The sequence below is a fragment of the Embiotoca jacksoni genome, unplaced genomic scaffold, assembly GCF_022577435.1.
Source record: "Embiotoca jacksoni isolate LCO1_2020_lvr unplaced genomic scaffold, fEmbJac1.0.p SCAF_21, whole genome shotgun sequence".
Lineage (NCBI taxonomy): Eukaryota > Metazoa > Chordata > Actinopteri > Embiotocidae > Embiotoca > Embiotoca jacksoni.
In genome coordinates, this window is record NW_027185352.1 from 2,531,417 (window position 1) to 2,557,562 (window position 26,146).

A 26,146-nucleotide genomic window follows, 5' to 3' on the forward strand; every position below is an offset into this window, starting at 1 on the left:
GTGAGAATTTGACAGTGCTAGTCCGGTTCAGTTAGGTTACGTCTTAAAATTTAGGTCATGGGCCGTGATAGAATGAACCTGTGCACAAGTGCATTCACTGTACATTGCTGTGCTCCTGTCATACTTCCTGCGATTATCAATCCCGCTCAAAGCTCTCAATTGACCACAAATCACAGCAGATGTAATAAATGTAAATATCTTTGGGTAGCACTGCGCATTCTATATTACTCATGTTTAATTATTTTTGTTGTTGTTGGTGCTAGCATTCATTTCCAGTTAAATCATTAGCCAGTCAAATCAAAATTGTTCAGTTATTTTCTTTTGATTCACATTGAGTTCTAACTAGCCTCCATGGGACATGTTAGCTAAATAACGCAAAGATACTAGAATTTGTTTTTGTTAATGGTGGAATAATACTAACTTCTCCCTCCTGCTCTCTTGCAGCCACAGCAAGTCGCTCAGAAAGAAACTACTCAGGTAAGATCTTAATCTTGATTTCTTTTGCCCTACTAGCTAAATTAAAATGGTAAAAGATTAACTGCATTTACATCTACCACCTCAGCCACAGCTGCAACCAGTTTTGACCAATATAAACTATGAAACTAGGACCAGAACTTGAAGGGAAAAAAAACATTTTCCTCAAAAGGAATAAGTCCACATAGAAAAGTTGTGTACCACCACATTGGTCTGAAGAAAGAACATTAGTTTGTTAAGTAAGACTGTATTTTGTATAATGGTTTGGTTCAAAGAGGACAGAGTTCAAATTATGCACATGACTCTTTCCTGTCAGGGATTAGCCACCTACTCATATATGGTAATGTACAGTGCATCCGGAAAGTATTCACAGCGCTTCACTTTTTCCACATTTTGTTATGTTACAGCTTTATTCCAAAATGGATTAAATTCATTTTTTTCTGCAAAATTCTACACACAATACCCCATAATGACAAAGTGAAAAAAAGTTTGTTTAAATTTTTTGCAAATCTATCAAAAATAAAGAATGAAAATACAACGCATACATAAGTATTCACAGCCTTTGCTCAATACTTTGTTGAAGCACCTTTGGCAGCAATTACAGCCTCAAGTCTTTTTGAGTATGATGCCACAAGCTTGGCACACCTAGTTTTGGGCAGTTTCTCCCGTTCTTCTTTGCAGAACCTCTGAAGCTCCATCAGGTTGGATGGGGAGCTTCGGTGCACAGCCATTTTCAGATATCTCCAGAGATGTTCAATTGGGTTCAAGTCTGGGCTCTGCCTGGGCCTCTCAAGGACATTCACAGAGTTGTCCCGAAGACATTCCTTTGTTATCTTGGCTGTGTGCTTCGGGTTGTTGTCCTGTTGGAAGATGAACCTTCGCCCCAGTCTGAGGTCCAGAGCGCTCTGGAGCAGGTTTTCATCAAGGATGTCTCTGTACATTGCTGCATTCATCTTTCCCTCCATCCTGACTGGTCTCCCAGTTCCTGCCGCTGAAAAACATCCCCACAGCATGATGCTGCCACCACCATGCTTCACCGTAGAGATGGTATTGGCCAGGTGATGAGCGGTGCCTGGTTTCCTCCAGACATGACGCTTGGCATTCAGGCCAAAGAGTTCAATCTTTGTTTCATCAGACCAGAGAATTTAGTTTCTCATGGTCTGACAGTCCTTCAGGTGCCTTTTGGTAAACTCCAGGTGGGCTGTCATGTGCCTTTTACTGAGGAGTGGCTTCCGTCTGGCCACTCTACCATACAGGCCTGCTTGGTGGAGTGCTGCAGAGATGGTTGTCCTTCTGGAAGGTTCTCCTCTCTTCACAGAGCAACGTTGGAGCTCTGTCAGAGTGACCATCGGGTTCTTGGTCACCTCCCTGACTAAGGCCCTTCTCCCCCGATCGCTCAGTTGGCCAGGCGGCCAACTCTAGTTGAACTCTGGTTCAAACTTCTTCCATTTACAGATGATGGAGGCCATTGTGCTCATTGGGACCTTCAATGCTGCAGAAAATGTTCTGTACCCTTCCCCAGATCTGTGCCTCGATGCAATCCTGTCTATGAGGTCTGCAGACAATTCCTTGGACTCCATGGCTTGGTTTGTGCTCTGACATGTCAACTGTGGGACCTTATATAGACGATGTGTGTCTTTCCAAATCATGTCCAATCAACTGAATTTACCAGGTGGACTCCAATCAAGTTGTAGAAACATCTCAAGGATGATCAGTGGAAACAGGATGCACCTGAGCTCAATTTTGAGTGTCATGGCAAAGGCTGTGAATACTTATATACGTGATTTTTTTCAATTTTTATTTTTAATAGATTTGAAAAACTTTTAAACAAATTTTTTTCACGTTATCATTATGGGGTATTGTGTGTAGAATTTTGAGGAAAAAAATGAATTCAATCCATTTTGGAATAAGGCTGTAACATAACAAAATGTGTAAAAAGTGAAGCGCTGTGAATACTTTCTGGATGCACTGTAGCACACAGTGCTAATGACTCTGGTTGGCCAACCCTGTAAATGAAGAATGAGGATGTCTGGTTGTGCCATTTTTAGGTGAGCCAGTCAGGTGTGAAGTAGGATTCTATACCATATCTAAACGAGTTTAAATTACATTATGTTTTTATTCACAGGAAAAACAGGACGAAGAGGCTGGAGAGTCCCAAGAGGAGGACTAAGCTTCCACACTGTGAAACTTCTACCTCGCTCACATGTCAGGTCTTACAAAGGGAAAAGACTTCTTGACCACTTATTTTTGACCTTTTTCCTTATGTTATTTTATCTGGTTTGATTAAGAAAATGTCCATGTCAGTTTCCAGTTCATGGGTACATCCACAATGATCTCTTATTCAACAATCATTGATTCAGAAATCAATCCGTACCCGTCTGCATTGTCAGATTCCTCTGATACATCTTCAGCAAAGCTGTTTAGACTGCAGCAACCCAAGAGACATCAAAATGAAGCTTTTCTGAACTGTTCTGCTGCCAGCTTGTTGAATGAACAGATAAAATGGAGTTTAGCGAAAAAAAAAAACAGACCTCAGGCAGACGTGTCATCCGTTCTGTCCACCAAACTTACTCTCCTCAATGAGAATCAACTAAAAACAAACAGAGAGACACAAAACTAAAAGAGTGGTCACATTGTAATTGTTTGGATTTGTCATTCAGGATCCTCAGAAAATCATCACCGTTAAATGAGTTAGAAAATTTCCAGTAGCCGCATCATTCTGATCGCCTTCGTACTGAGGTGCGAATCAGATGCACTCCTTGTGCCACTGCAGGCTCTTTCTACAGGCAGACACAAGTTCACTCTTCTTCATACACCCCATCATTTCTGACAGATTCGACAAAAACTGGCAACTGAGGAGAGAGTTTTGCTTCTTAATAAACTGAGCCAGCTCCTGACTCTCCCACCTCCCATCCGAACTGGTGTTCCATGAAAGACAGGGAGCTGCAGAGATCTTTCACGTTGCCTGTGTCATAATGCATCTCTTGTTATATTGTTAACCTCGATCAGTTTGGGAAGGACAAATTGCTGATTATAATTAAGTGAGCACATCCTGACTTTATTTGACTAGAAAACACATCAGCCATCAGCCTACCTCCAAATAACTCATATTCTCACTCACATCCTTCATCACAGAAGCAAAAAAAACAGAAATACTGAAATCAATTTTTTTTGATATATCTCCAAGGTTGGTGAAAGTTTTAAAAAGGCAATCTAGGTTGCAAACAATTCTTTTACATAGCTTATTGTCAAAACATCAACAAAATTGAACAAAAAAGTAGTCCTGTCCAGCAGTGCCTCAGGTACTAAAACTTTTATATTGATATACTGGTCATGACTTGTGCCAGGATAGTTTTCAGTTTTGCTTGACAGACCATCAGGGAAGAATATAAGCTCAGTTTTTTGCTCTCCTTGCTGTTAGTGGACTAACATGGTCTTGAAAATGATACAACATCTGCACATCCTGTTGCTCCTCCACAACCAAAAGCTTTGACGTTGCATCAGAATACTGTATATTTTTTGTGCAACATAGCTTTAAAACCTTGATTTCATCATTAATGTCACGCTGTAAACAAATCTAGAGACTTGGTCTACCTTGAAAAAAGAATAAAAATCGTAAGAATAAAACACACGTTACCTCATAAAACACGTGATACCTGGATTTAGTAGCAATGTGACATTATAGATGGCTAATCTCACTGTAAATCTGGGAGCGTTGTGTTTAAGGAAACCTGATGGTACGCTGCGTTCTCATCTTGCAGTATCTTTTCCTGATTTCAAACTACCTCTGACTTAGCACAACAAACTCATGAACACTGTGGCTCAGCACGCACAAACAAATGCACAGGAGGGCAGTGTGTGTTCAGATATTTCATAATGTACTGTACATTCAACCAATGTTATGCGAGCTGTTGTCTTGTTGTGAGGAACAATCAGGTAAGCCATCTACAAAGAAGGAAATGTCAGGTATGATGTGTCATATGCAACAACATAAAAAAAACAAAAAACTTTTTTTTCCTTCTTTTTTTCATTTTGACCATCTTTTCTGTCATTTATGACAATCCAGAAAAGTGCTGAAGGGAAACATTTGCCAGGTTTTATGTGCATGACCGCTCAGTGTTGATGGTGAACATTGTCAGCTAAAGCAGTAAATTCCTCAGTGCGTGCTATACTGACGGAGAAAGCTGAGTTTTCCTGTTAGTGGAGCCATGCCAGCACAGCCTACATGTAATAGGATGCATGATGCATGGTGCATCCAAATCCCTATGGTTCCCTCTTTCAAGTCTCTCCTCTATCACCCACTCCCAAAAAGGATGAGCAAACAGATGATAGTGTTTGTAGAGAGAAAATGACAGGGAAGATGATGGATATTCATCAGGAAGCTGCTTGTACTGATGTACCAGCAGTTATTGCAAACACAAACAACACATGTTGTCCAACATGGCGGTGTAACACCAGCAGAGCCCTCTGTAGCCCAAACATAGCGCTATATGACAAGAATACTCACTTAACGATTGTGTGCCCTCTCGGCTCTGCTGTTTTTGGATGTCTTTTCCAGTTGAGCTCGATATTCTGGAGAAAGCCTGCAACATAAAAAGCTATGTTTTATCTGGTATTCTTTCATTGTGATCTATTTACATACACAGTATTATCGTCATCAGGACAACAGAAGCTCAACACTTAGAGTTAAATCACATCATTAAAGCTTCCGAGCTACATTTGGAGTCTCAACTTTAAAGTGACTTCCAGGTTTTGGAACATTCATGTTTGGATTTTGTCTTTTGTATTCATGAATATGTTTGCTTGTTTTTGATTGATAGATATCAATATACTTGATTATCTATTTAGTGTACTTTGCACAGATGTAGTTTTTTTTTTCTAGTGATATCGCTAAGTCGAATGTATATGGAATTGTTTTTTTACTTACTGATGAATAATAGCATTTTTCATCTGTCACCATCCTTTAAAAAAGTTTAAACGGTGTTATGGCCTGGGACAGGCTTATTTTAATATTGAATAGTATTTGTTTTTTTGCACTATTGAGTGTTTTGAGAGGATATTTTTTAGTTAAAGCACAACATTGTTTTTTGTGTAACAGTGCTAAGGTTGTGAAACCTTTATTTTTTCAACAGACGCACAAAATAAAGATTGAAACACAGTCAGTCTTACTCTTGTTCTTCATCAGTCAAACTGCAATACACCATTGCTCAAAAAACGTAACAGAATAATTATCATTTACAAAAACATAAATGGTGTTTAAAATGTTCCTTGGTTTGTGAAGCTGTTATTTTATTTGTTAGAATGCTCACTCAAAATGCAATTTCGTTGCTTCTTTTTCCCAACCAGACCACTCTGGAACAAATTTAGATAAAAAAAAAAAAAAAACACCATAACTGGGAGAATTTAAACTCCCAGAATCACTGGTTCAGATTAATGAAACCTCTTTTCTGTTTGTTAAAAAACAAACAAAAGATAGTTTCACAGGAGAGAAATGAGGGGAAGAGGATCTGTTAAAGAATAGAAATGAGTTGGCCAGAATGACAGAAGTGGAAGGCAGAAATAAATATGATTTTGAGAGGAATTTGAATAAATATACGTCCTCAAAGAAAATAGACGTTGAAGGAGGTTAAATCCAGCAGAGGGCAGTAAAGCAACGGCTCTGCTGTCAATCCTTAAAGAAGACGAAGAAGAAGCAGACTGGCGGATCCTCTTCCTCATCCTCGGAGATGCTGTTGTGTTCAGGGAATCATAACTACAGATCAGTGAGGCTCGAGGACAGAGTTGCTGTTCATTTCAGGAATACTTCCTAATCATAAACATGACTGCTAGAAATCCAGGGACGATGCTCGGTAAGTGAAACCATGTCGAGACTGAACCGGAATAAACTGTAACTGTGACGGCAGGTTCAGTTTAAACACGTGTGGTGATCTTTGTACCGCTTTCACTCAATCACAACTTTTCATTTTACGAATATGATAGACGACCTTCATTTAATAATTCTTGACTTGCACATACTTTTACCTTTCACCGTTTCATATTACAAGTCCAGCAGTCAGGACGGATAGCTAGTCAAGCCTGAACTTGTTTTAATAAGTAACATTATGGAGGTGACTGACCGGAGGAACATCCACAGGTTACTCAATAACTCCGAACATACGTGACGTAGGCATGCTGTAATAAATCAGCAGTTATTAAAACGCTTCTACATTTTGTTACAAACTATTTTATTGTCTAACTTCATTTTTACTGCAGCATATGACTCCTTCACGACATAATGAGCGTCAGCTGACCAGTTAACTCTGTAGTTCACTATTAGTTTGAATGTAATCAAACCAGCTGACATGCGCAGAGGAAGACGTGACCGATGACAGGAGCGTGTGTGTGTGGGTGTGTGTGTGTGTGTGTGTGTGTGTGTGGGGGGGTAGACCGATAGCCTGGTCCCTTCACACCACGTCATAATCACACAGAGCCTTCCGAGTCTGATGGTTTATTGAACATCGAGTGTCTCATGAGAGCAGCTGAAGTGAAATTGTCTTCATGAACCATTCGGATCTCATTGTTTCTATCGATGAGTTCCCCAGGAAGTCACATGGCCATCATGAGTCCTGCCAACACACGTTTGTCATAAATCCTATGCATTACAACACATATCTTTCATGAACTATATTCCCTATAATTTCAAATGCACACTTCTGCTCATCAGCTGCTGTTTTCCTGTGTAGTGACACAAAAAGGTCCGACATCACACCGACACACACAATCCAGCACTTTATACTGTGAACTACACAAAATCAATACTCCTATTATGGAGATGTTGGTAAGTATATATCAAAAAACGCATATATATAGGTGGGCAGACAAAGAAAAATCCCCTACACAGTGTCCTCGGCACCATTTTACTTCTTCACATGGTCGGGCTGGTTGAGTCCAGTTCCCAGAGTGGAAGAGATGCTGGGTGTTAAACATGACCGGTCCATCGAGGCTCTGCATGACGGCGTCTAGATGACGGCGGTTAAACATTTTCCAAACCCCCGTGCAAGATTTCTTTCATTTTGTTCGTGAACATTTTGCTTGAACTTACTAAAAGGAATTAGATTTGTGTCATCTTTTAATTAACACGCCTGTTTGGGTTAGACTCCTAGAGTTACATGAGGAAACTAGCATCGGTCAAGTTTTAAAAGTGAAAAGAATGCAATTTCTATTATCTCCAGCATATGATTGTAGGATACTTTGTTGGATAAAACAAAGTAAAAGGAGCCGAATGTTCTTATCTGACCACTTTTCTCAATATGTCCGACAGCTCTTTCAAAGAAACTGCTGACTGTTAGTGGAAAGTTTAAATGTTACGGCCTGGTGAAAGAAACTAATGCAAATACTGAAACGGATCAAGGCCAAACATATTTATATACTTTGTGTGTATTTCTTTTTTTGGGACATCAGACCTGGAGTGGATATCCAAAGTGAGAGTGAACACACAGGCTGTGCTGAAGAGGGCCGAGCTCATTCAAGGGAAGAAGATTCCCAAGAAGCAGTGGCAGGTGAGCTCTCTTTATGTGGATCATGCAGTGGACACGATGACCTACTTTAACTTAACACAGATTATGATATATTATTATATAATATACATTGTATGGGTGGTGATTGCGGATCATCTTGATCTGCATGAGCAGCACGTGTAACGTCTCACTTCTGCGGCTGATCTTCCACAGAATAAGTCTCTCGCCTGTTTTCATGCGTGACGTGACGTTTTTGGTTCGCAGCAAAAACAGACGGAAAAGATCTGAGATCAGATTTATACCAGAAAATATGATCAAAAAACCAACTTGTGCTCCGATTCTGTTAATTCTGATTTAACAGATGAAGGGTGGTATTATTACAGCATGCTCCTCTCTCTCTCTCTCTCTCTCTCTCTCTCTCTCTCTCCCTCTTTCTCTCTCCATCTTTCTTTCTCTCTCTCTCTCTCTCTCCCTCTCTCACTCCCTCCTCCTCCCTCTCTCTCTCTCTCTCTCTCTCTCTCTCTCTCTTTCTCTCCCTCTCTCACTCCCTCCTCTCTCTCTCTCCCTCTTTCTCTCTCCATCTTTCTTTCTCTCTCCATCTTTCTTTCTCTCTCTCTCTCTCTCTCTCTCTCTCCCTCTCTCACTCCCTCCTCCTCCCTCTCTCTCTCTCTCTCTCTCTCTCTCTCTCTCTCTCTCTCTCTCGCTCCCTCTCTCACTCCCTCCTCCTCCCTCTCTCTCTCTCTCTCTCTCTCTTTCTCTCCCTCTCTCACTCCCTCCTCCTCCCTCTCTCTCTCTCTCTCTCTCTCTCTTTCTCTCTCTCTCTCTCTCTCTCCCTCTGTGTCTTGCTCTAAATGTGGGTAAATAAAAATCGTGTGTGCTTTTTGGTTACAAGTCCTCAGTTATTGGACCTCAGACATTGATCCCTGAACACCTTATTAAAGGGAAAGCTCACTGTAGAAAGATAGAGCTGACAGTAGCAGTGTGTAGTAAACACTGTGTACACACACACACACACACACACACACACACACACACACACACACACACACACTAAACTAAACCCACGCCATGCAGGCAGTGTGTCCCAGGCTTTATACCATGAGCTTCACCTGTCGTTGGTTATAATGTAATGTATGGATGTCTGTACCTACATGTCTGTGTCTGTATATTTTTTCCATTCTGTTGACTGCTAACCCTCAACCAAATATCAAATAATAAAAAAGTGGTCACAAACCAACAGTTTTAACAAAATGACCAAATCTGATGACTGACGATTTTGTAATTTCGCACGTGACACTGAATTGGTGAGACCTACAGGAAGTGTCTCAGAAGTTGATGTCCCACTAATCTCCATGCTGTTTGCTGCTTTGTAAAACAATCATGTTTATCTCAGAAGATGGATCCAAAGTGAGACCATCTTCTCCCTCGTTGTTCGTCCTGCAGACCGCGTGGCTGCTGAAGGCTCTGACGTGTATCGACCTGACGACTCTGGCCGGAGACGACACACCGTCTAACGTCCATCGGCTGTGTATGAAAGCCATCCAGCCGATCCGATACGACCAGCTCAAAAAGATGGACATGCATGACAAAGGTTTCTCCTGCTGCTTTCACAAACATCACAAACGGATCAGGGTTCACACACTATTATCAGCATACTGTGAACTGTTATGGCCACTGTGATGCTCTATTAAAAATCCAAAGAAACAAATTAAATAATTTTGCTTATTATTTGATGAGAACAGTAGACTTTCACTTTCAGCAAATATGGAACCTGATGAAAGTATATATTCAACCTGCAGAGGGAGACACAGACCGGGTTATCACCACGTTTCCTCACAGCTCTGCTTCCCGTGTTGTGTTGTGTGTCAGGAATAACTACAGCAGCGGTGTGTGTGTATCCATCTCGTGTGGCTGATGCCGTCAAATCACTAAAAGCTGCCAACTCCCGCCTTCCTGTTGCCTCAGGTAAATCCCTTCAAACCGAATCCCATCTGTAGGAACCCTTTACGCCAGGGAAACGAACGCCGAGCTGAAGTGTGTGACGGTGTGTGTAGAGTAGGCAACGTCCCTGAGTGTCACTGATGGTGTGTTTTCTTTGCTTTCCCAGTGGCCACTGGTTTCCCAGCAGGCCAGACGCCGCTGCAGACCCGCCTGCAGGAAGTCCGCATGGCGGTGACTGACGGTGCCACCGAGATAGACATCGTCATCAACAGGACACTGGCCCTCACAGGACAGTGGGAAGGTAGGCTGGGGCCTCACCGGGAGAAAGTCATTTTTTGGACAGGTTGCTGTTACCCTGACACCTTAAGTTTAAGTTTATTTACAGTGGAGACCAGGTAAAGAATATATTACATTTCAAAAAGAGAGGAGATGCTCTGTACCAGATTTAGCTACGAGCTCATTTTGCACCTACTGCAGGTGCAAAATGGTAAGTTAAAGAGAAAACAATACAACCTTCTACTACACATTAACTAACAGCCCACCAACACTCGTACATAGACACACAACAAGACACACGTAACAGGAAGAACATCGGAATAATTCATACGTTCAAAATTTGTAAAGACGTGAAATGTATAATAATTGCTGACAAGTCTGCTTATTTCAAATCCATGTTTTAACTTTGCGGGAAGAGATGTTAAAGTCTTTTACCCTGCTAAAAGTTCAAAGCTTCACTTTTTAAAAATGGTGTGTATTTAAGCTTGACTGTATAAAATATGGCAAAAACAATCTACCAATGGTGCAGACACACATTAGAGACCGTACGCATCGATTAGCATTGCAGCGGTTTACTGGTGTCACTGGTTATTATATGATGTACAATTGCTTGTTACTGCTGTTGGACAAAAAACTGCAACGAATGGAGATTTTCTGCCTGCCTGTTTCCTCCTCCACTGCCCGACAGACTCGGTAACGGGTGTCACACAAAGCAGCAGAGAAAGCCAAACTTCTAACATCACCTTCTTCTCCACAAAAAGTGGCTAAAATCAACATGGGGGAACTTTGTTTACCTCAAACATGAACGGGGTTTTCTTCAAGGATGGATCAACAACAAATCTGGACACAAAGTGTCTGCTTCCATCTTCTGAGAATCCAGATCAAAGCGTGTGTCCCGGTAATAACTTTAATCCCTAATGAAAAAAACATGTTATTTAAAAAAAAAAATCACACATCCCAGGTCCCAGCAACGGGCTGACGTGTGTGTGAGAATGAGATTGAGGTGCCAGCAGGATCAGTTTAACCAGCAATCGTCTTGATAATCATTTAGAGCTCTTGTGAAAGCAATTGAGATGATGTTTGGATTTTTAACAAACCAATCAATCAAACATCCATCAATCAATTCATGGAGAAAAGAAATCAGCAGATTAATCCACAATAAAAGATAACAAATCATGAGTTTCATCTCTACACAAGAGAGTTCAAACGAGCTCAAGCAGCTGCTCGCTAGCTCAGCTAGCTTCCCCGTGTGACCGGAAAATCTTGCTTTACATTAATGTGTGAAAAAACACTGGACTTTAATGCCGATGCACTGAACCGCTGACACTGGTCGCTGAAGTTGTTAAACTAATCTGGAAATTAGCGCCGAGCGATATGAACAAAAAATACCATTCTATATCCGTAAAATGTTCACTTGGAAGTCAAAGCCACATGCGAGATATCAAATACACTTTTATTGAAGGAGAATGATCCAAATAAAATGCAAAGCTGCAAAACATGGAATAAAAATGTAAATGAAATGGACTGGTATCTGTGAGAACGCTCCTTTAGTTCTCTACAACACGAACAGGTCTGTGTTGTAGGAGGCGCCTTGTCTGGTTTCAGTTAGCAGCCTTCCAGTGTTAGTGGCAGCGGTTTGGCGGCGCCGTCTCATTCCCGACCCGGTTCATCTGTTACGTCCCTCATTACCGCAGCTAATTACCCGTTGTACATTTAAACGTACACTGATTCTGCACAAGCACTCGAAGCTCTCGCCTTCTTTGAACCACTTTCTCGCTAATTCCCCATTTCCATCTCTTTCAACCAACATCTCTTATGTTTAGATATTCCTTTAGCTCAGTCAGTGAGTTAGGAGGTGAGGTTTAGTGGAATGGAAGCATGACTCGGCACCATGAAAACCCTTTTGCATGAAAATGGCATGGTAGCACTATATTTTTACAGTTTGGCGTTGAGCACATAACACACAACATACTTATCTATGTGAGCCTTGGAGTTATTACGTCATCATGTATGTCAGAAGAGTCAAAATATGAAGTCCAGAAACTTTGACAATATTTATGTTAATTCTGTTCATACAGACAACAACAAGACTAAAGGAGACGACTCAAGGAGGTTTAGTTTGCTGATGTACGAAATGATATCGCAAAGGAAAGTTCAAAGACAGGCTGCAGAGGATCATAGTGGTTCAGTGTGTCCGATGCGAGTTCAAACCTAGACACACCTGGGGAGGGATTTTCTTTTAAGGAGGATCAAGCAAATATTTCAGACTCTCCATGTTCTCCTGCTGCCGTGGCGGGATCGGCATCTGTAAGCAGAAAACAGTTAGTGCCTCAAAAACCAGAAGCTTAATAGCACCTACAATAGATAAAAAAAAAAAAAAAATCACATTCCATCCTCGCGTGGTTTTAATCCACAATCAACAAAATATGTATATTTTTTCAATCTTAAAATTTATGCTTTTTAAAACAATACTTTCCATCAGCACAAGATAGCACTGTACTTCAGATTATATGTCTGAGTTTGAGGTTATGACATGGAAAATTATGTTCAAGTGGTTCAGACTTGAGAAGAACGCTGCTTGGCAACAGCAACGTGGACGGCGTCCATCCAGCAAGATCACTGTGGGCCTGGTGGCAGCACAGGGCTCTTATGGGGCCGAGGGTGACGAGGTGTAAATAACACAACCAGCTGCAACTTAACACAACAACAGTTTTCTTTTATTACTTTCATTTATATTTGTTTCCATTTGTGGGTCTACAATTAATCAATCAAACTTTATATATATATATATATAGCTCTGTTCGTACATTTTGGTGAAGTTCAAAGTGGCTGACAGATGATTGACAGGCCAATAATAAGACAGACGGTTGTAGACCAGCAAAATAAAATTAATTAAAAAAAAAAAAACATTTAAAAAAATTTAAAGAGAAAAAAAAAAGACAATTAAAAAAACCTGAGACCAACGCACGCAAGACAATTGAGATAATAGAAATGTCGAAGATAGATTAAAAGCTAAAATGATAATAAGAATGGTAAAATAGAGTGAGATAAGAACTAGAAACTAAAAAAAAAGAATAAAAAAGAGGACAATAAATTAAACAGCGACGAGGATAAAACAAGAAAGAACAGGTATGAGCAATAAAAGGATGATGAAAGTGAAGGAAATAAAGAAAGAAAAGAAAATAGATAAAAATAAACTTTAAAAGTAAATATAATAAAATAAATATATGTTTAAAAAACATTTTAATTAAAAGCAAGGCTGAAGAGGTAGGTTTTCAGTTTACGTTTAAAAAGTTCCAACACGTTGGTTCCCGTGTTGTTTAGTTGCTATCAGCCGTTGAAGGGATTAAAAGCTCGTGTTCCTGCAGGGATCATGGACGAAGTATGTTTCGTGAGTGTTTTCTGTCTCTCCCTCCGCAGCCATGTACGACGAGATCCGTCAGTTTCGGGAGGCCTGCGGCGACACCCACATGAAGACCATCCTGGCCATCGGAGAGCTGGGCACGTTCACCAACGTCTACAAGGCCAGCATGGTCGCTATGATGGCTGGTCAGTCTCACCACTCAACGCGCTCTGACATGTTTGATGTCTGCGATCATCACCGTTTATATCTCGTTAAACATTAATTTAACGGAACAGGTGCCATTATTTTAAATGAACATTTGCTCAACATTTCAGCTTCTTTATTCTCATTCTGTCAGAAGTTTACTGTCATATCTAGGTTTGGGTCATAGATGGACACATCTCCCTAAAACATGTTGCTGTAAATGCCACATGAGTCTAGTATGTTTCTAGTAATTATGTGAACAAAGAAGTGTTTTATGGTATCTTGAAGATACGAGTGTTTAAGAAATAATCTGGAAGATTCTCATTTAAATAATCAATCACTGAATGTGTTAAAACGGTGGTGATTGGACATGCTAGGAGGAAAAAAGTCCACTTTAACAGGAAGAAACCTCGGACGGAACCGGGCTCAGGGAGGGCGGCCGTCTGCCTCCACCGGTTCACCCAAAGTGTCTCTTTATGATTCAAGTCTGTTTTCTTCTGTGTGATTGTGTGATGTGGTGTTAATGCTGCCAAAAGTTAAATGATCCACTCTACGCCTAAATGCTCCCTGTGTGTTCACAGACGGGTCATTTAAACTACTGCTACGTGCTGCTTGTGCTGCACCCCCGTTGCAGACGGAGTGTTACAGTGTTACAGTCACTGGTGGAGGGAGGTTTTTTTCTTCAGATTCCTGTCAGAGGCTAAAGATGAATATCAGTTTGCGTGCAGGCTGATGGATCTCTGTGGAGAACTGAAATGTAAGAGATGAACCTGTGAAGAAGCACAGCTCACTATTTCATTCATTTACTTGTTTTTACTGCCACACAGAGGCCCAGTGTGTTTCTGCTGTCAACTGCAAGCTCTTTTTTTTTTTCTTCTGTAATGACGTGCTGACTTTCATGTGGCACTAAAGAGTTTAAAATGATCTTAAGTCTATTTCAGTAAAAGGCTTCATGCAGTTCTTGTTGCTGGCCATTTTGGGGCACTGCTGCTCAGCTTTTTCTTCTGCCTCTCACAAAGGTGGACCTGATGAGTGGAGCTCTCCTTTTGTTGCACACACACACACACACACACACGCACACACACACACACACACACACACACACACACACACACACACACACACACACACACACACACACGCACACACACACACACGCACGCGCGCACACACACACACGCACACACAGTCTGCTTAACTAGCCATCACATAAGCCGATTACAGAACCAAATTGTAAGGGGCTCTGATAGAGATCATTATTAAAATGCATTGCTTTTGTCGCCACACTCGCTCCTTAATCTCCCCTTGTTCCTATGAATTGCGAATGAGATTTCTGAAATTGAATGATAATTTCACCTATTAATCTCTGATGCAGGCTATTTTACTTTGCTTTCCCCCACCAGTATCCCCCTGCCCACGCAAATGAATAGAGCTTCATTACCGCCACCCGCATTTAATAACCGTTATCCATTATCTGGTAATTAAGACTCCCCATAACGAATCCTAAGGATTATGCCAGTTTGAGGAAGAGGGGAGAGCAGCTGAAAAAAAGACCTGACTGAAAAAATACATAGAACATGTCTTTAATGAACTGGAAAATGTTCATCTTGTTCTGCTCCGTAATGAACAGTCATTATACACCAGGGAGGCAGAAGGGCTGTTTTTTGGGGGTTTTTTTTGCTTTCCTGAAGCCTGCAGTTTGTGGGTAATCTATTAAAGAGCGTCATTTCATCTTCTATTTTTATCAGGAAAGCTGATAAAACATAATTGGCCATGAAGGAAGGGAAGGAAAAATGAAGGGTTTTATTGATGAACATGCAGCTGCCCTCTGTGAGCCATCAGCAGCAGCATATGTTCTTGTCTGGCCGGGCTGGGCTGTCAAAGTAATGTCTGGTCCGTTCTCTGTCTGAACCAGCGCCGTCGCTGACTCTGCTTCTCTACTGTAGCAGCTCAGCCGATGTTGAATTCTCCTGTTTCAACATAGTGAATGTGACAGATGAATTATGAGTGCGACATGACAATATCTGCTGGACTTGATGACATGCTCGGTGTGCTGAAGAATACATATCACCTGTTTAAAACCAACAGGTTCTGACTTCATTAAGACATCTACAGGAAAGGAGGCTGTCAATGCTACTTACCCCGTTGCCATAGTGATGGTGAGAGCCATCCGTGACTACTTCCTGTCGACAGGCCACAAGGTACAGTAGTTTTTGTGTGTTATGAATAATTCCTAGTTAATGAGGACTTCACAAAACAATCTGGCTGCAGTATAGAATACATAAACTACAGTGGTGTGAAAAAGTGTTTACCCCTTCCTGATTTCTTTTTTTTGCATGTTTGTCACACTTAAATGTTTCAGATCATCAAACAAATTTAAATATTAGTCAAAGATAACGCAAGTAAACACAAAATGCAGTTTTTAAATTAAGGTTTTTATTATTAAGGGAGAAAAAAAATCCAAACCCACATGGCCCTGTGTGAAAAAGTGTTTGCCCCCTAAACCTAATAACTGGTTGGACCACCCTTAGCAGCAACAACTGCAATCAAGCGTTTGCGATAACTTGCAATGAGTCTTTTACAGCTGTGGAGGAATGTTGGCCCACTCATCTTTACAGAGTTGTTGTAATTCAGACACATTGGAGGGTTTTCCAGCATGAACCTCCTTTTTAAGGTCATGCCACAGCATCTCAACAGGATTCAGGTCAGGACTTTGACGAGGCCACTCCAAAGTCTTCATTTTGTTTTTCTTTATCCATTCAGAGGTGGACTTGCTGGTGTGTTTTGGATCATTGTCCTGCTGCAGAACCCAAGTTGGCTTCAGCTTGAGGTCACGAACAGATGGCCGGACGTTCTCCTTCAGGATGTTTTGGTAGACGGTAGAATTCATGGTTCCATTTATCACAGCAAGTCTTCCAGGTCCTGAAGCAGCAAAACAGCCCCAGACCATCACACTACCACCACCATGTTTTACTGTTGGTATGAGGTTCTTGTTCTGAAATGCGGTGTTACTTTTACGCCAGATGTAACGGGACACACACCTTCCAAAAAGTTCAACTTTTGTCTCGTCAGTCCACAGAGTATTTTCCCAAAAGTCTTGGGGATCATCAAGATGTTTTCTGGCAAAAATGAGACGAGCCTTAATGTTCTTTTTGCTCAGCGGTAGTTTTGGTCTTGGAACTCTGCCATGCAGCCATTTTTGCCCCGTCTCTTTCTTATGGTGGAGTCATGAACACTGACCTTAACTGAGGCAAGTGAGGCCTGCAGTTCTTTGGATGTTGTTGTGGGGTCTTTTGTGAACTGTCGGATGAGTCGTCGCTGCGCTCTCGGGGTAATTTTGGTCGGCCGGCCGCTCCTGGGAAGGTTCACCACTGTTCCATGTTTTCTCCATTTGTGGATAATGGTTCTCACTGTGGTTCTCTGGAGTCCCAAAGCTTTAGAAATTGCTTTCGAACCTTTTCCAGACTGATAGATCTCAATTACTTTCTTTCTCATTTGTTCCTGAATTTCTTTGGATCTCAGCATGATGTCTAGCTTTTGAGGATCTTTTGGTCTACTTCACTTTGTCAGGCAGGTCCTATTTAAGTGATTTCTTGATTAAAAACAGGTGTGGCAGTAATCAGGCCTGGGTGTGGCTAGAGAAATTGAACTCAGGTGTGATAAACCACAGTTAAGTTATGATTTAACAGGAGGGGGCAAACACTTTTTCACACAGGGCCATGTGGGTTTGGATTTTTTTTCTCCCTTAATAATAAAAACCGTCATTTAAAAACTGCATTTTGTGTTTACTTGTGTTATCTTTGACTAATATTTAAATTTGTTTGATGATCTGAAACATTTAAGTGTGACAAACATGCAAAAAAATTGGAAATCAGGAAGGGGGCAAACACTTTTTCACACCACTGTACATGTGTAAAACATTATGTTTCAAATGCTTTTTGAATATTCATTCAAACATACTATATGCACAAAAAAACAGTGCAATCACACAACTGGATGTCATCTAACAAATACTATGAGACTGGGCTGACAGGCAGCCGTGACAGTTGGTAGCCGATCATTTTTAAGATATGACCACATTTCCAATAAACAGCATCACCGCCAGTTTGGCCGTTTGTCCCGGTCAACCGGCCTGTAGTTGGTTTCGCTGATGACGGAAAAGGTTCAAGAGCTTTTGTTTGTTACGGCTTACTTTGGACTGGCCTTTAGCACTGGTTTGATTTATGGAAATTCTGCAGAATTTCTAGCTCCCACAAATATTGCAGAGATTGGTGGAGTTTGCATTCAATTATTGCACCTGGAAGATTGTGATTTCCTGGCGGGTCTGTTGCTCCTCCATGTGACCGATGGGTTCTGGTGTCAAGGTGTTAATTAAGCAGAGCAAATGGGACTTGGTTTCAAATGAAAATTACTTATTCTACATTACATGTAAACTCTTAAAGCTGTTAAATACCTTGGTGTGTCATCATGTTTTATTGACAGAGTTGTGAATGTGTTCTCTCAGGTGGGCTTTAAGCCGGCGGGGGGGATCCGGACAGCTCAGGAGTCTCTGGTGTGGCTCGCTCTGATCAAAGAGGAGCTGGGCAACGACTGGCTCTGCCCTCACCTGTTCCGTCTGGGAGCCAGCAGCCTGTTGGCTGACATCGAGAGGCAGGTAAGAACTCCATACACACACAGCATATACTGGAGGCACCTTACTTTTTCGTATACATTTCTGTATCATTTGTTCTCGCTTGCACAGATCTACCATCACGTGACTGGACAGTATGCAGCCTTTCATGAGCTACCGATGGCCTGAATATTCTGACGGTTCCTGTTGTGATGATGATGGAAAGTCAGACTCACCACACAAGCCTCAGTCAGAGAAGTTGGCGCTTATTTGTGAGGGACACTAACGCATCTCTTCTGTGAACCTTGCCACAGTCTTTACAGACATGCTAATTCAGCGTATTGTGCCTGTCGGTCATGTGAAGGAATAACTGGCGGTATAGAGTTAAGGAAATAATGAAGAGTTAAGTTTTGTCCTTTGTGGCCCTTCACAAACCTTTTTAAAATAAAACATAATACATGCCTGTTTCCTTTGTTCTTGTGATTTTGGAACTTGTTAACTAGAACTGGAGACGGAAAGCGCTGTTCACGTACAGTGGTGCTAAAACGGGACTCCGGAAAGAAGGTTCCATCACATCGAGGAAACCTGCATTTTATGCTGCTTATGCAGATGTTTGACAAGTCGAACTTGTCCCAGCGATGTGTGCTGAATCTGTTATTGAGGCTTTGCCTTTGCTCTCAATTTCATTAGTGGGAAACTTGGCCAACTGAAGAGCACCAGGGATTAATCAGAGGTTAAGTGAGTTTAAAACATCTGATTGAACAGCTCATACAGTCGAGGCCTAATTTGAAGACAGAAAACTTTCTTCTTTCTTTTCTTTTTTAATCAAGATAGCACAGACCATGACCTTGACCGGAGTTGAGGATACATGAATGAGTTCATTGTGGAGGGAAGAGGATGCAAGCATTTGGTTAAAATATGGGATTTGATGAACAAGTAATGGGGAGTGGGCTGGCTTCAGGACTCTGGTGGAAGAGCTGGGAATGAGGCCATGCTGAGTTCCAAATTGAAGGTGGTGGATTTATACAGAACTTTGAATGCTCTTCTGCTGAGGTCTGGTCAATAAAACGGTGCTTTCTACACAGATTATACTGTGTATGTATATAAGGTAACACAATTTAAACTGCATGTCAGGAGAAAAAATAAGACAGAGTCAGAGATTGTGGGAAGGATTACCTGGATTGAAAGCAGTACCACAAATGCCCACAGCATACAGCCAAGACAATGCTGGAGTGACTTTGGGAGAAAATCCCTGACTGTCCTAAAACCCATAAAATATCTTTGGAGAGACCTGAAGAGCTGCAGATCTTTCCTATCCAATCCAATGGAGCATAAGAGGATCTGCCAGGAAGAATGGTTTATAACATTTCTAATCCAGGTGTGCAAAACTGCATTTATGGTAACATTCGATTTACCTGCTGATAGCTGGGAACACTGACATCACTACAACAAGGTAAGAAACACGAGCAGTCAGAAGCAAAATGATGATTTTCTTTTAAAGCAACCAGAGCGTCATTATGGTTTTGTTCATGAATTTGAAGCAATTTGGCAAAATAATCCTAACTTGAAATCCATGCTTGTTCCAGGGCTTTCAACTAAATCTAATCTAAATCTTCATTAGTGAATGGAGTTTGCTTAATTAGTTTCTTTTTCTCTGTCATCAACAGCTTAATTCTTAAATCACTTAACTATTCCTGGTTGTTGTTGTTACATGTTACATGGAGAGAGACTGCTGGCGCTCCTAAAACATGAATTTTTTTTTTTTAAACTGTTAAGACGTGACCTAACTATGTAACTATGGTCACAGTAAAATCTGAAGACAATATAATGTGTTTGAAATCACATCAAAAGAATTCAAGTGGACTTTGAGCTCAGATGATGTCCAAAGGCTTTTTCCAAAATGAACTTTAATGCTACTGATGATCTGCATGATTTATTGACTGAAACAGTTCATGCTGCCTTATTTTATGCAATTAGTTTTTCTTTATATTTCCTCCTGGGAGATAAAATGTTCCCTCTCTGTGTGAAGTGTGTAAGCACGAATGATTGAGCCTATGCAGTCTGCAGTTGATGGATTAGTCTCGCTTACACAAAGGCATGCAGATCATGTCAAATCTGGACTATCGGTCAGCACACTGCCACTTGATAAGACAGAGGCACACAGACTGGAACTTGATTCTGCTTGATTGATTCCCTAGGCCATCCATAAAGATCTCTTTCTCTCTTTCACACACACACACACACACACACACACACACACTCACACGTCACACTGTCTTTTTCATCAGGTTAGAAAAATTGCCACACACTCTCCTGATTGATCAAAAAGGAGGTTTCAGCTATTGGACAGTCTGACAAGCACTTTTTAAGTATACTGAAGCCTTAAGTGTTCACATTTTTTACATTTTGGCTTGTTCAAAATTCACTCTACCAGTCATTAAATAGCTATTGAACATTTTGCAGTAAAGCCTAGTTAGCACACTATAACGTATTTCTAAATGTAAATTAAAGGAATATGCTTACAGTATGACAAGATATGTAGCTTTAGATTAACCAAAGTGAAAAAAAAAATACATCAAGGCTACATGGAGCACTTAAATGTTATTGTGTGGGTATTAGGTACATTTTGTTCCCACATTTTTCTATTTCGTTCCTGCACAAGAGAGACGATGTGCAAAGGTACTATACTTCTCATACCAGACTCATCATGCAGTCTCCCACTATAAAGAGTAGTGTATTAATTTGTATAATCTTCAGGTGAAGCTTAATGACCTTGAATATGAGTATGGAGATGTTTCTTCTTTCCTCGCAAGTTCTAGGGAGATACACCTTCTTTCAGACTGCATTTTTTTTGCTGCCTCAAAAATGCATCACTCCTCCAGAATTCAGACTCTGCCCCATTATCAAGTGTTTTATGTTGTATGTACACGAGATCGTGTCTAATAACTTTGTTGAATATACTGTACATTCTCTTAGACTGCAGTTTCTTTTTTTAATTTTTTTATAAAGGTTTGTTTTATTGAAATATGTTCAATTTATAATTATTTTTGCAAATTTGTTGTAAATTGAACAACTTTCAATGAAACATCTTTTTGAAAAAGAAACTGTAGTCTGAATGAATATGTATCCGCCTATAACTTTTACTTGGAAAGAAGAAACTCCTCCATATTCACCAAGGTTATTAGGTATGATCTGAAGTATACAGAAACAGAACACTTAATGACAGCAAAGAGACCAAGCATTATAATGGGGGTTACATTAACAGGTAGACTGAATGTCTAGACTCGCCATTTGTGTGCATAGAAGAAGACTTACTGTAAATGCTAATTAAACAGCATGATTATTGCTAAGGTGTTCCTTGGACTGGTCACAATAAAAGAACGCTATGTTGTGTATTTTATCTTGAAAAACGTTTGGGTGATTTGTCTCTTACTTCAACTCATAAAAAATGGGAGCAAAAGCAAAAGTATTTTGTTGAGTGCATATACATACACAGTTGTGAATTAATTTGTTGGCACCTTTAAGAGCTGATTATCTTTTTTTTTTTTAAGTGATTAAACCAATTTTCTCATGAATACCTGCAGTGTCGTAAAGTAAAGCTAGAAAAGTGTGAATTTTTTTTAAATTATTGCCTACTTTACAAAGATTCTTCTATAATGGCCTTGATAGATTTGTTGGTACCTCAAGAAAAGATTATAAATAATTGGATTATAGAGCACAGAGCTGTCTGAGGAGATCATAATATTAAGGGAAATGTGGAAAAGGTAAAGGCTATAAGACCATCTCGGGGCAGCTTTATGTTGCTGTAATGTGCGTAATAATACGTTTACAGTCCATGGGACACACAGAAGAGTGAGTTTCATGAGGATGAACTGCATGTTTAGTTGTTGTTTTTAATTTTCATCTCCTCAAAAAAGTGGCATTTTCTCACCGACACAGCCCGGGTTCGATTCCAAAATTACAAAAGGCGTAGTCGTGTTGTTAAATGAGCCAATTTTAGGGCAACCAGGTAATTGTTTGAAATAATGTTTGTATCATACCATTGTCATGTCTCCCAAATGTGGCGTGGATAGGAATCGGGCGCTCAAAACCAGGATAAAGAGTGAATTCTTAATCAGGGAATGATATTTTAGCACTGCAATGCACTGGTATCCAACCAAGAGATTTCCTCTGCCTTATTACGATCGGGGTTACTGAAAAATTGACTGAAAGAGCAGGACAACCCTTCTTATCAGCTTCAGCAGAAAAAAAAGTGCCATCAAAATACAGTTCATTGGCCTTCACAAAGAAGAACTAATCTCAACAGAATCAATTGCAGGTGTAAGTGTTGGTTTCAAACTTTGTCTCCTTAAACCTGTTGTACAGCGGCTCCCTGATTGTCTAGTGCCTAGGATTCTGCACTTTATATATTGCGTATATATATTGCATATGTATATATTGCATATATATATATATATATATATATATATATTGCAATAGGTTGTTCTGATAATGGATTGGCCAATGTATGGACTTCCAATTTGGCTCTTGCACTTTTCAAGTCAATGCCAATAATTGCGTTGGCTTGTTTGATGCATTGGATGGAAATTGAACCTGGGTCAACTCCTTGGCAAGAAATTATTCTCACCACTATAAAGCTTTAAAGTTTTATCCAAAATGCTGAAGCAAGTGTACTGGCAGGATTTAGCAAGAGAGAGAGATCATATTTCTCCTAATTGGCTACCTTAGAATCAATAATTGTATTTAAAATTCCTCTTCTATTGCGAAGATCATATCGACTTTATTATCCTCATAGAATGCTTCACTCTTGGAACTCTGGCCTTGTGATTCTTAGTTTTTCCAAAAGTGAAATGAGAGGCAGAGACTTTAGCCTTCAGGCACGGCACTTTTGACATTGTTGGCATGATTTTTGGTCTTGTCGGATAACAGCTCTCTCTCTCAAGACCCAATATATCTGCCGCAGATCAGCAAAGAGAAGTTCAAGGCCTGGGTGCAAGAATTACTCATCATTCTCCTGGATCAGAAGTCTGGCATTGAGGTGATCGGAATCCAGCATATTTGGATGTACAGTGTCTGGGTCAAGATGCTGAGTTCTGGAGCCAGGGATGACAATTTACTTGCTGTATGGACAGCAGTTCAGAGAGCTTTTTGTCTCTGATCATCAGCTGTAACTCGGGTGTGAAGATATTTTATACAAACCTAATCGAAATGAGCCAATGCCAGAAATTAACCAAAAGAGTAACGAGTTTTTGTTAATTCCTCTGAAATTAGCGTCTGTGCGTTTGAGCTGTAGCAATCCGTGTCAGCACGGAGGCAGGGCTCTGTGTGTAGCTGCCTCGATGTGTTCACACAGCTAGTGTCTGTTAGAAGCCTTCCTCAGCATAGATATTGACACATTTACTCGGATGATAGATAGATAGATAGATAGATAGATAGATAGATAGATAGATAGATAGATAGATAGATAGATAGATAGATAGATAGATAGATAGATAGATAGATAGATAGATAGATAGATAGATAGATGGATAGATACTTTATTAATCCCGCAAGGCGAAATTTACATAGACAAAACAAACAAGTCAGTAATACAAGATGAGTTTGAAAGCGAGTCAATCTGCTCAAGGCACCAACAACAGCGCCTGGCAGCAGATTTTCAACAAGTTCTCAGGAACGAAAAAGGAAAGGAAACGCCAAGAGAAAGAAGCCCTACTGAGGGAAAAGGAAGCGCTACTCCAACAGGTGGAGGCTGAACGAGATGCATGCAAGCAAGAAACGAAGCAGCAGATTCCACTCCTGCAAAGAAGACGCCATAATCCTAACCATTACCCCTCACCCTATCCCTATCCCTAATCTCTATCCCTAATCTCTATCCCTAACCCTAATCCTAACCCAAGCAAATAAATAATAAAAACTATTATACTATATTATTTTGCCATTTTGTCTCATCACTTGTGACTGTACATTTCAAGCAGGTTCAATTTGGAATAACTTGGTTAAAAAGCAAGAAAAACTCCAAAGTTCTATTTTTGCAAAATTTAAAAAGCCCTTATTCAGATGACAATTTCATGGTGAACATTGAAAAACAAGGACAATGCTTGTACATATTTAACCAGAACTGGGTTGCAACCCATGTGTAGCTGCACAAACAGCATTCTTCCTTTGTTGTCTAGAACAGAGGTCTTCAACAGGGGGTCCGTGACCCCTGGGAGGTCCGCGGAGGTACTGCAGGGGGTTTTGAAATTTTTGGTTGATTAGACAATTTTTCATATTTTTTAAACATTTTTTTCCCTCCAATTTTTCTTCCACAATTTAAATGTCTTTAAATACATATTAACATGAATCCAACATATTGTAGTGAATGGATAAATGGAGGCAGAAGATGTTATCTCACATGACACAGGAGCTCTCTCAAACTGGGCACCTGTTCACTGGCAGCGTGAGACTAACCTGGACCTGTCCCTCCAAGCCTCCTGCACACAAAGAGGAGGACCCGCCCCTATCGCTGCTGAGCCAATCACAAGGCCGCATGTTACATGCTGGCTCTGTCAGGTTCCCCGTGATTGGCTGAGAGCCTATTCAGTCCCCAGCTGACTAAGATCCCAGACACAAGGAGGCACGCTGCAATATTATTTTAAAAGAAGATACCGTTGTACAAAGAAAAAACAACAACATTTACTTGTTTAAAATAAAAACATGACTATATGAACCTGTGTATTATTTGAATAGCTTAGTATTGAATGCACAATAACAAGGTATGTTTATACATGGCACTAGGCCCAGTTTAATATAAAACACAATTTTATACAATATTTATCGTAGGGGGTCCCTCTCTATCTCTATCTCTCTATCAGTTTGGGGGTCCTTTGCCTGAAAAACATTGAAGACCCCTGGCCTACATGTTTGCTGACCATCTTTCTCAGGTGTTAATGCAGTAGTTAAAGGTGGCCAGAGGAGACTACACGGAAATCAATACACACCATCATCAGGATAAAAACACACACTCAGACCAGGACAGATGGAAGAAGGCACTCGGCTGTCCTATCTCCCTTCCCTGCCAGTTTATAATACTACAAATAGAGGCCAAAAAAAAATGTACCTCAATCACTTCGCCCTCCATGGTAACAGCATCCTAAATACCCTTGCACATGGTCAGAAGGGTCAGTTGACCCAAAGCTTTTCTGTGTAAGCCACAGGAGGGCTTCAGAAGAATTGTGTGTTACGGCATAGAGGGGACTGCTATCTGAGAGTGTGTCCCCCATAGCTGTTTCCAGCAGTAACATTGCCCTTTAAATATTGTCACTTTTGAAACAAATGTTCCATCGGTCATTGCAGCTGTTTTATTTGTCATTATGGTGGCTGGTGTGGCCATGTTATTTTGAAATTCCTAGGTCACCAAGCTGCGCTCTTCTTTTAAGGCCATCACACAAAGATGAAGTGGTGGGGACCCAATAAGAGTGGTCTGAGCTGGGCTGCTAATCTGTGTATTAGCACTGACAGTGCCTCGGCTAAGCGTGGTTGTTTGAGAAGCCGCTGGAGAAGGACAGGCATCGTACATTGATCATTCCCCAGAGGTCTTGCCTAAGCTGAGGAAAGACAGCATCATGCTTGCCTTCAAGTCCTCCGCGAGGGTCCCGGCCACCGGGGGTGAAGGTAGGAGCCTGATGCCCATACGGTCGGTCGGCTGTTCACTTTTTATACCATTGGTCAGAACAGATTGAGGGTGTTATTATAGCACTGAGTTTATTAACATTTTGAGTAAACCCAATAGTCTAATAGAGTCTAATATTGAATTAAATGCAG

General features: G+C 40.7%; 1 protein-coding gene across 1 annotated transcript; it reads left to right on the forward strand.

Annotated features, from left to right (window-relative positions):
* The first annotated feature begins 6,162 nt into the window (after window positions 1-6,162).
* dera (deoxyribose-phosphate aldolase (putative)) lies at window positions 6,163-18,809 on the forward strand. The gene is made up of 9 exons (XM_069156398.1): window positions 6,163-6,323; window positions 7,915-8,012; window positions 9,414-9,561; window positions 9,840-9,935; window positions 10,078-10,212; window positions 13,608-13,736; window positions 15,823-15,935; window positions 18,239-18,388; window positions 18,476-18,809. Exons 1-9 carry the CDS (start codon window positions 6,293-6,295, stop codon window positions 18,530-18,532), a joined length of 957 nt encoding a protein of 318 aa, XP_069012499.1. The 5' UTR covers window positions 6,163-6,292; the 3' UTR covers window positions 18,533-18,809.
* The last annotated feature ends 7,337 nt before the right edge of the window (window positions 18,810-26,146 follow it).

What these genes read in the sequence shown, in the direction of transcription:
- dera (XM_069156398.1), top strand. Translation starts at nt 6,293, where the DNA reads ATGACTGCTAGAAATCCAGGGACGATGCTCG. An exon ending in CCGCCTTCCTGTTGCCTCAG is followed by an intron (nt 9,936 to 10,077) that starts GTAAATCCCTTC and finishes TTGCTTTCCCAG; the next exon opens with TGGCCACTGGTTTCCCAGCA. An exon ending in CCTCACAGGACAGTGGGAAG is followed by an intron (nt 10,213 to 13,607) that starts GTAGGCTGGGGC and finishes CTCCCTCCGCAG; the next exon opens with CCATGTACGACGAGATCCGT.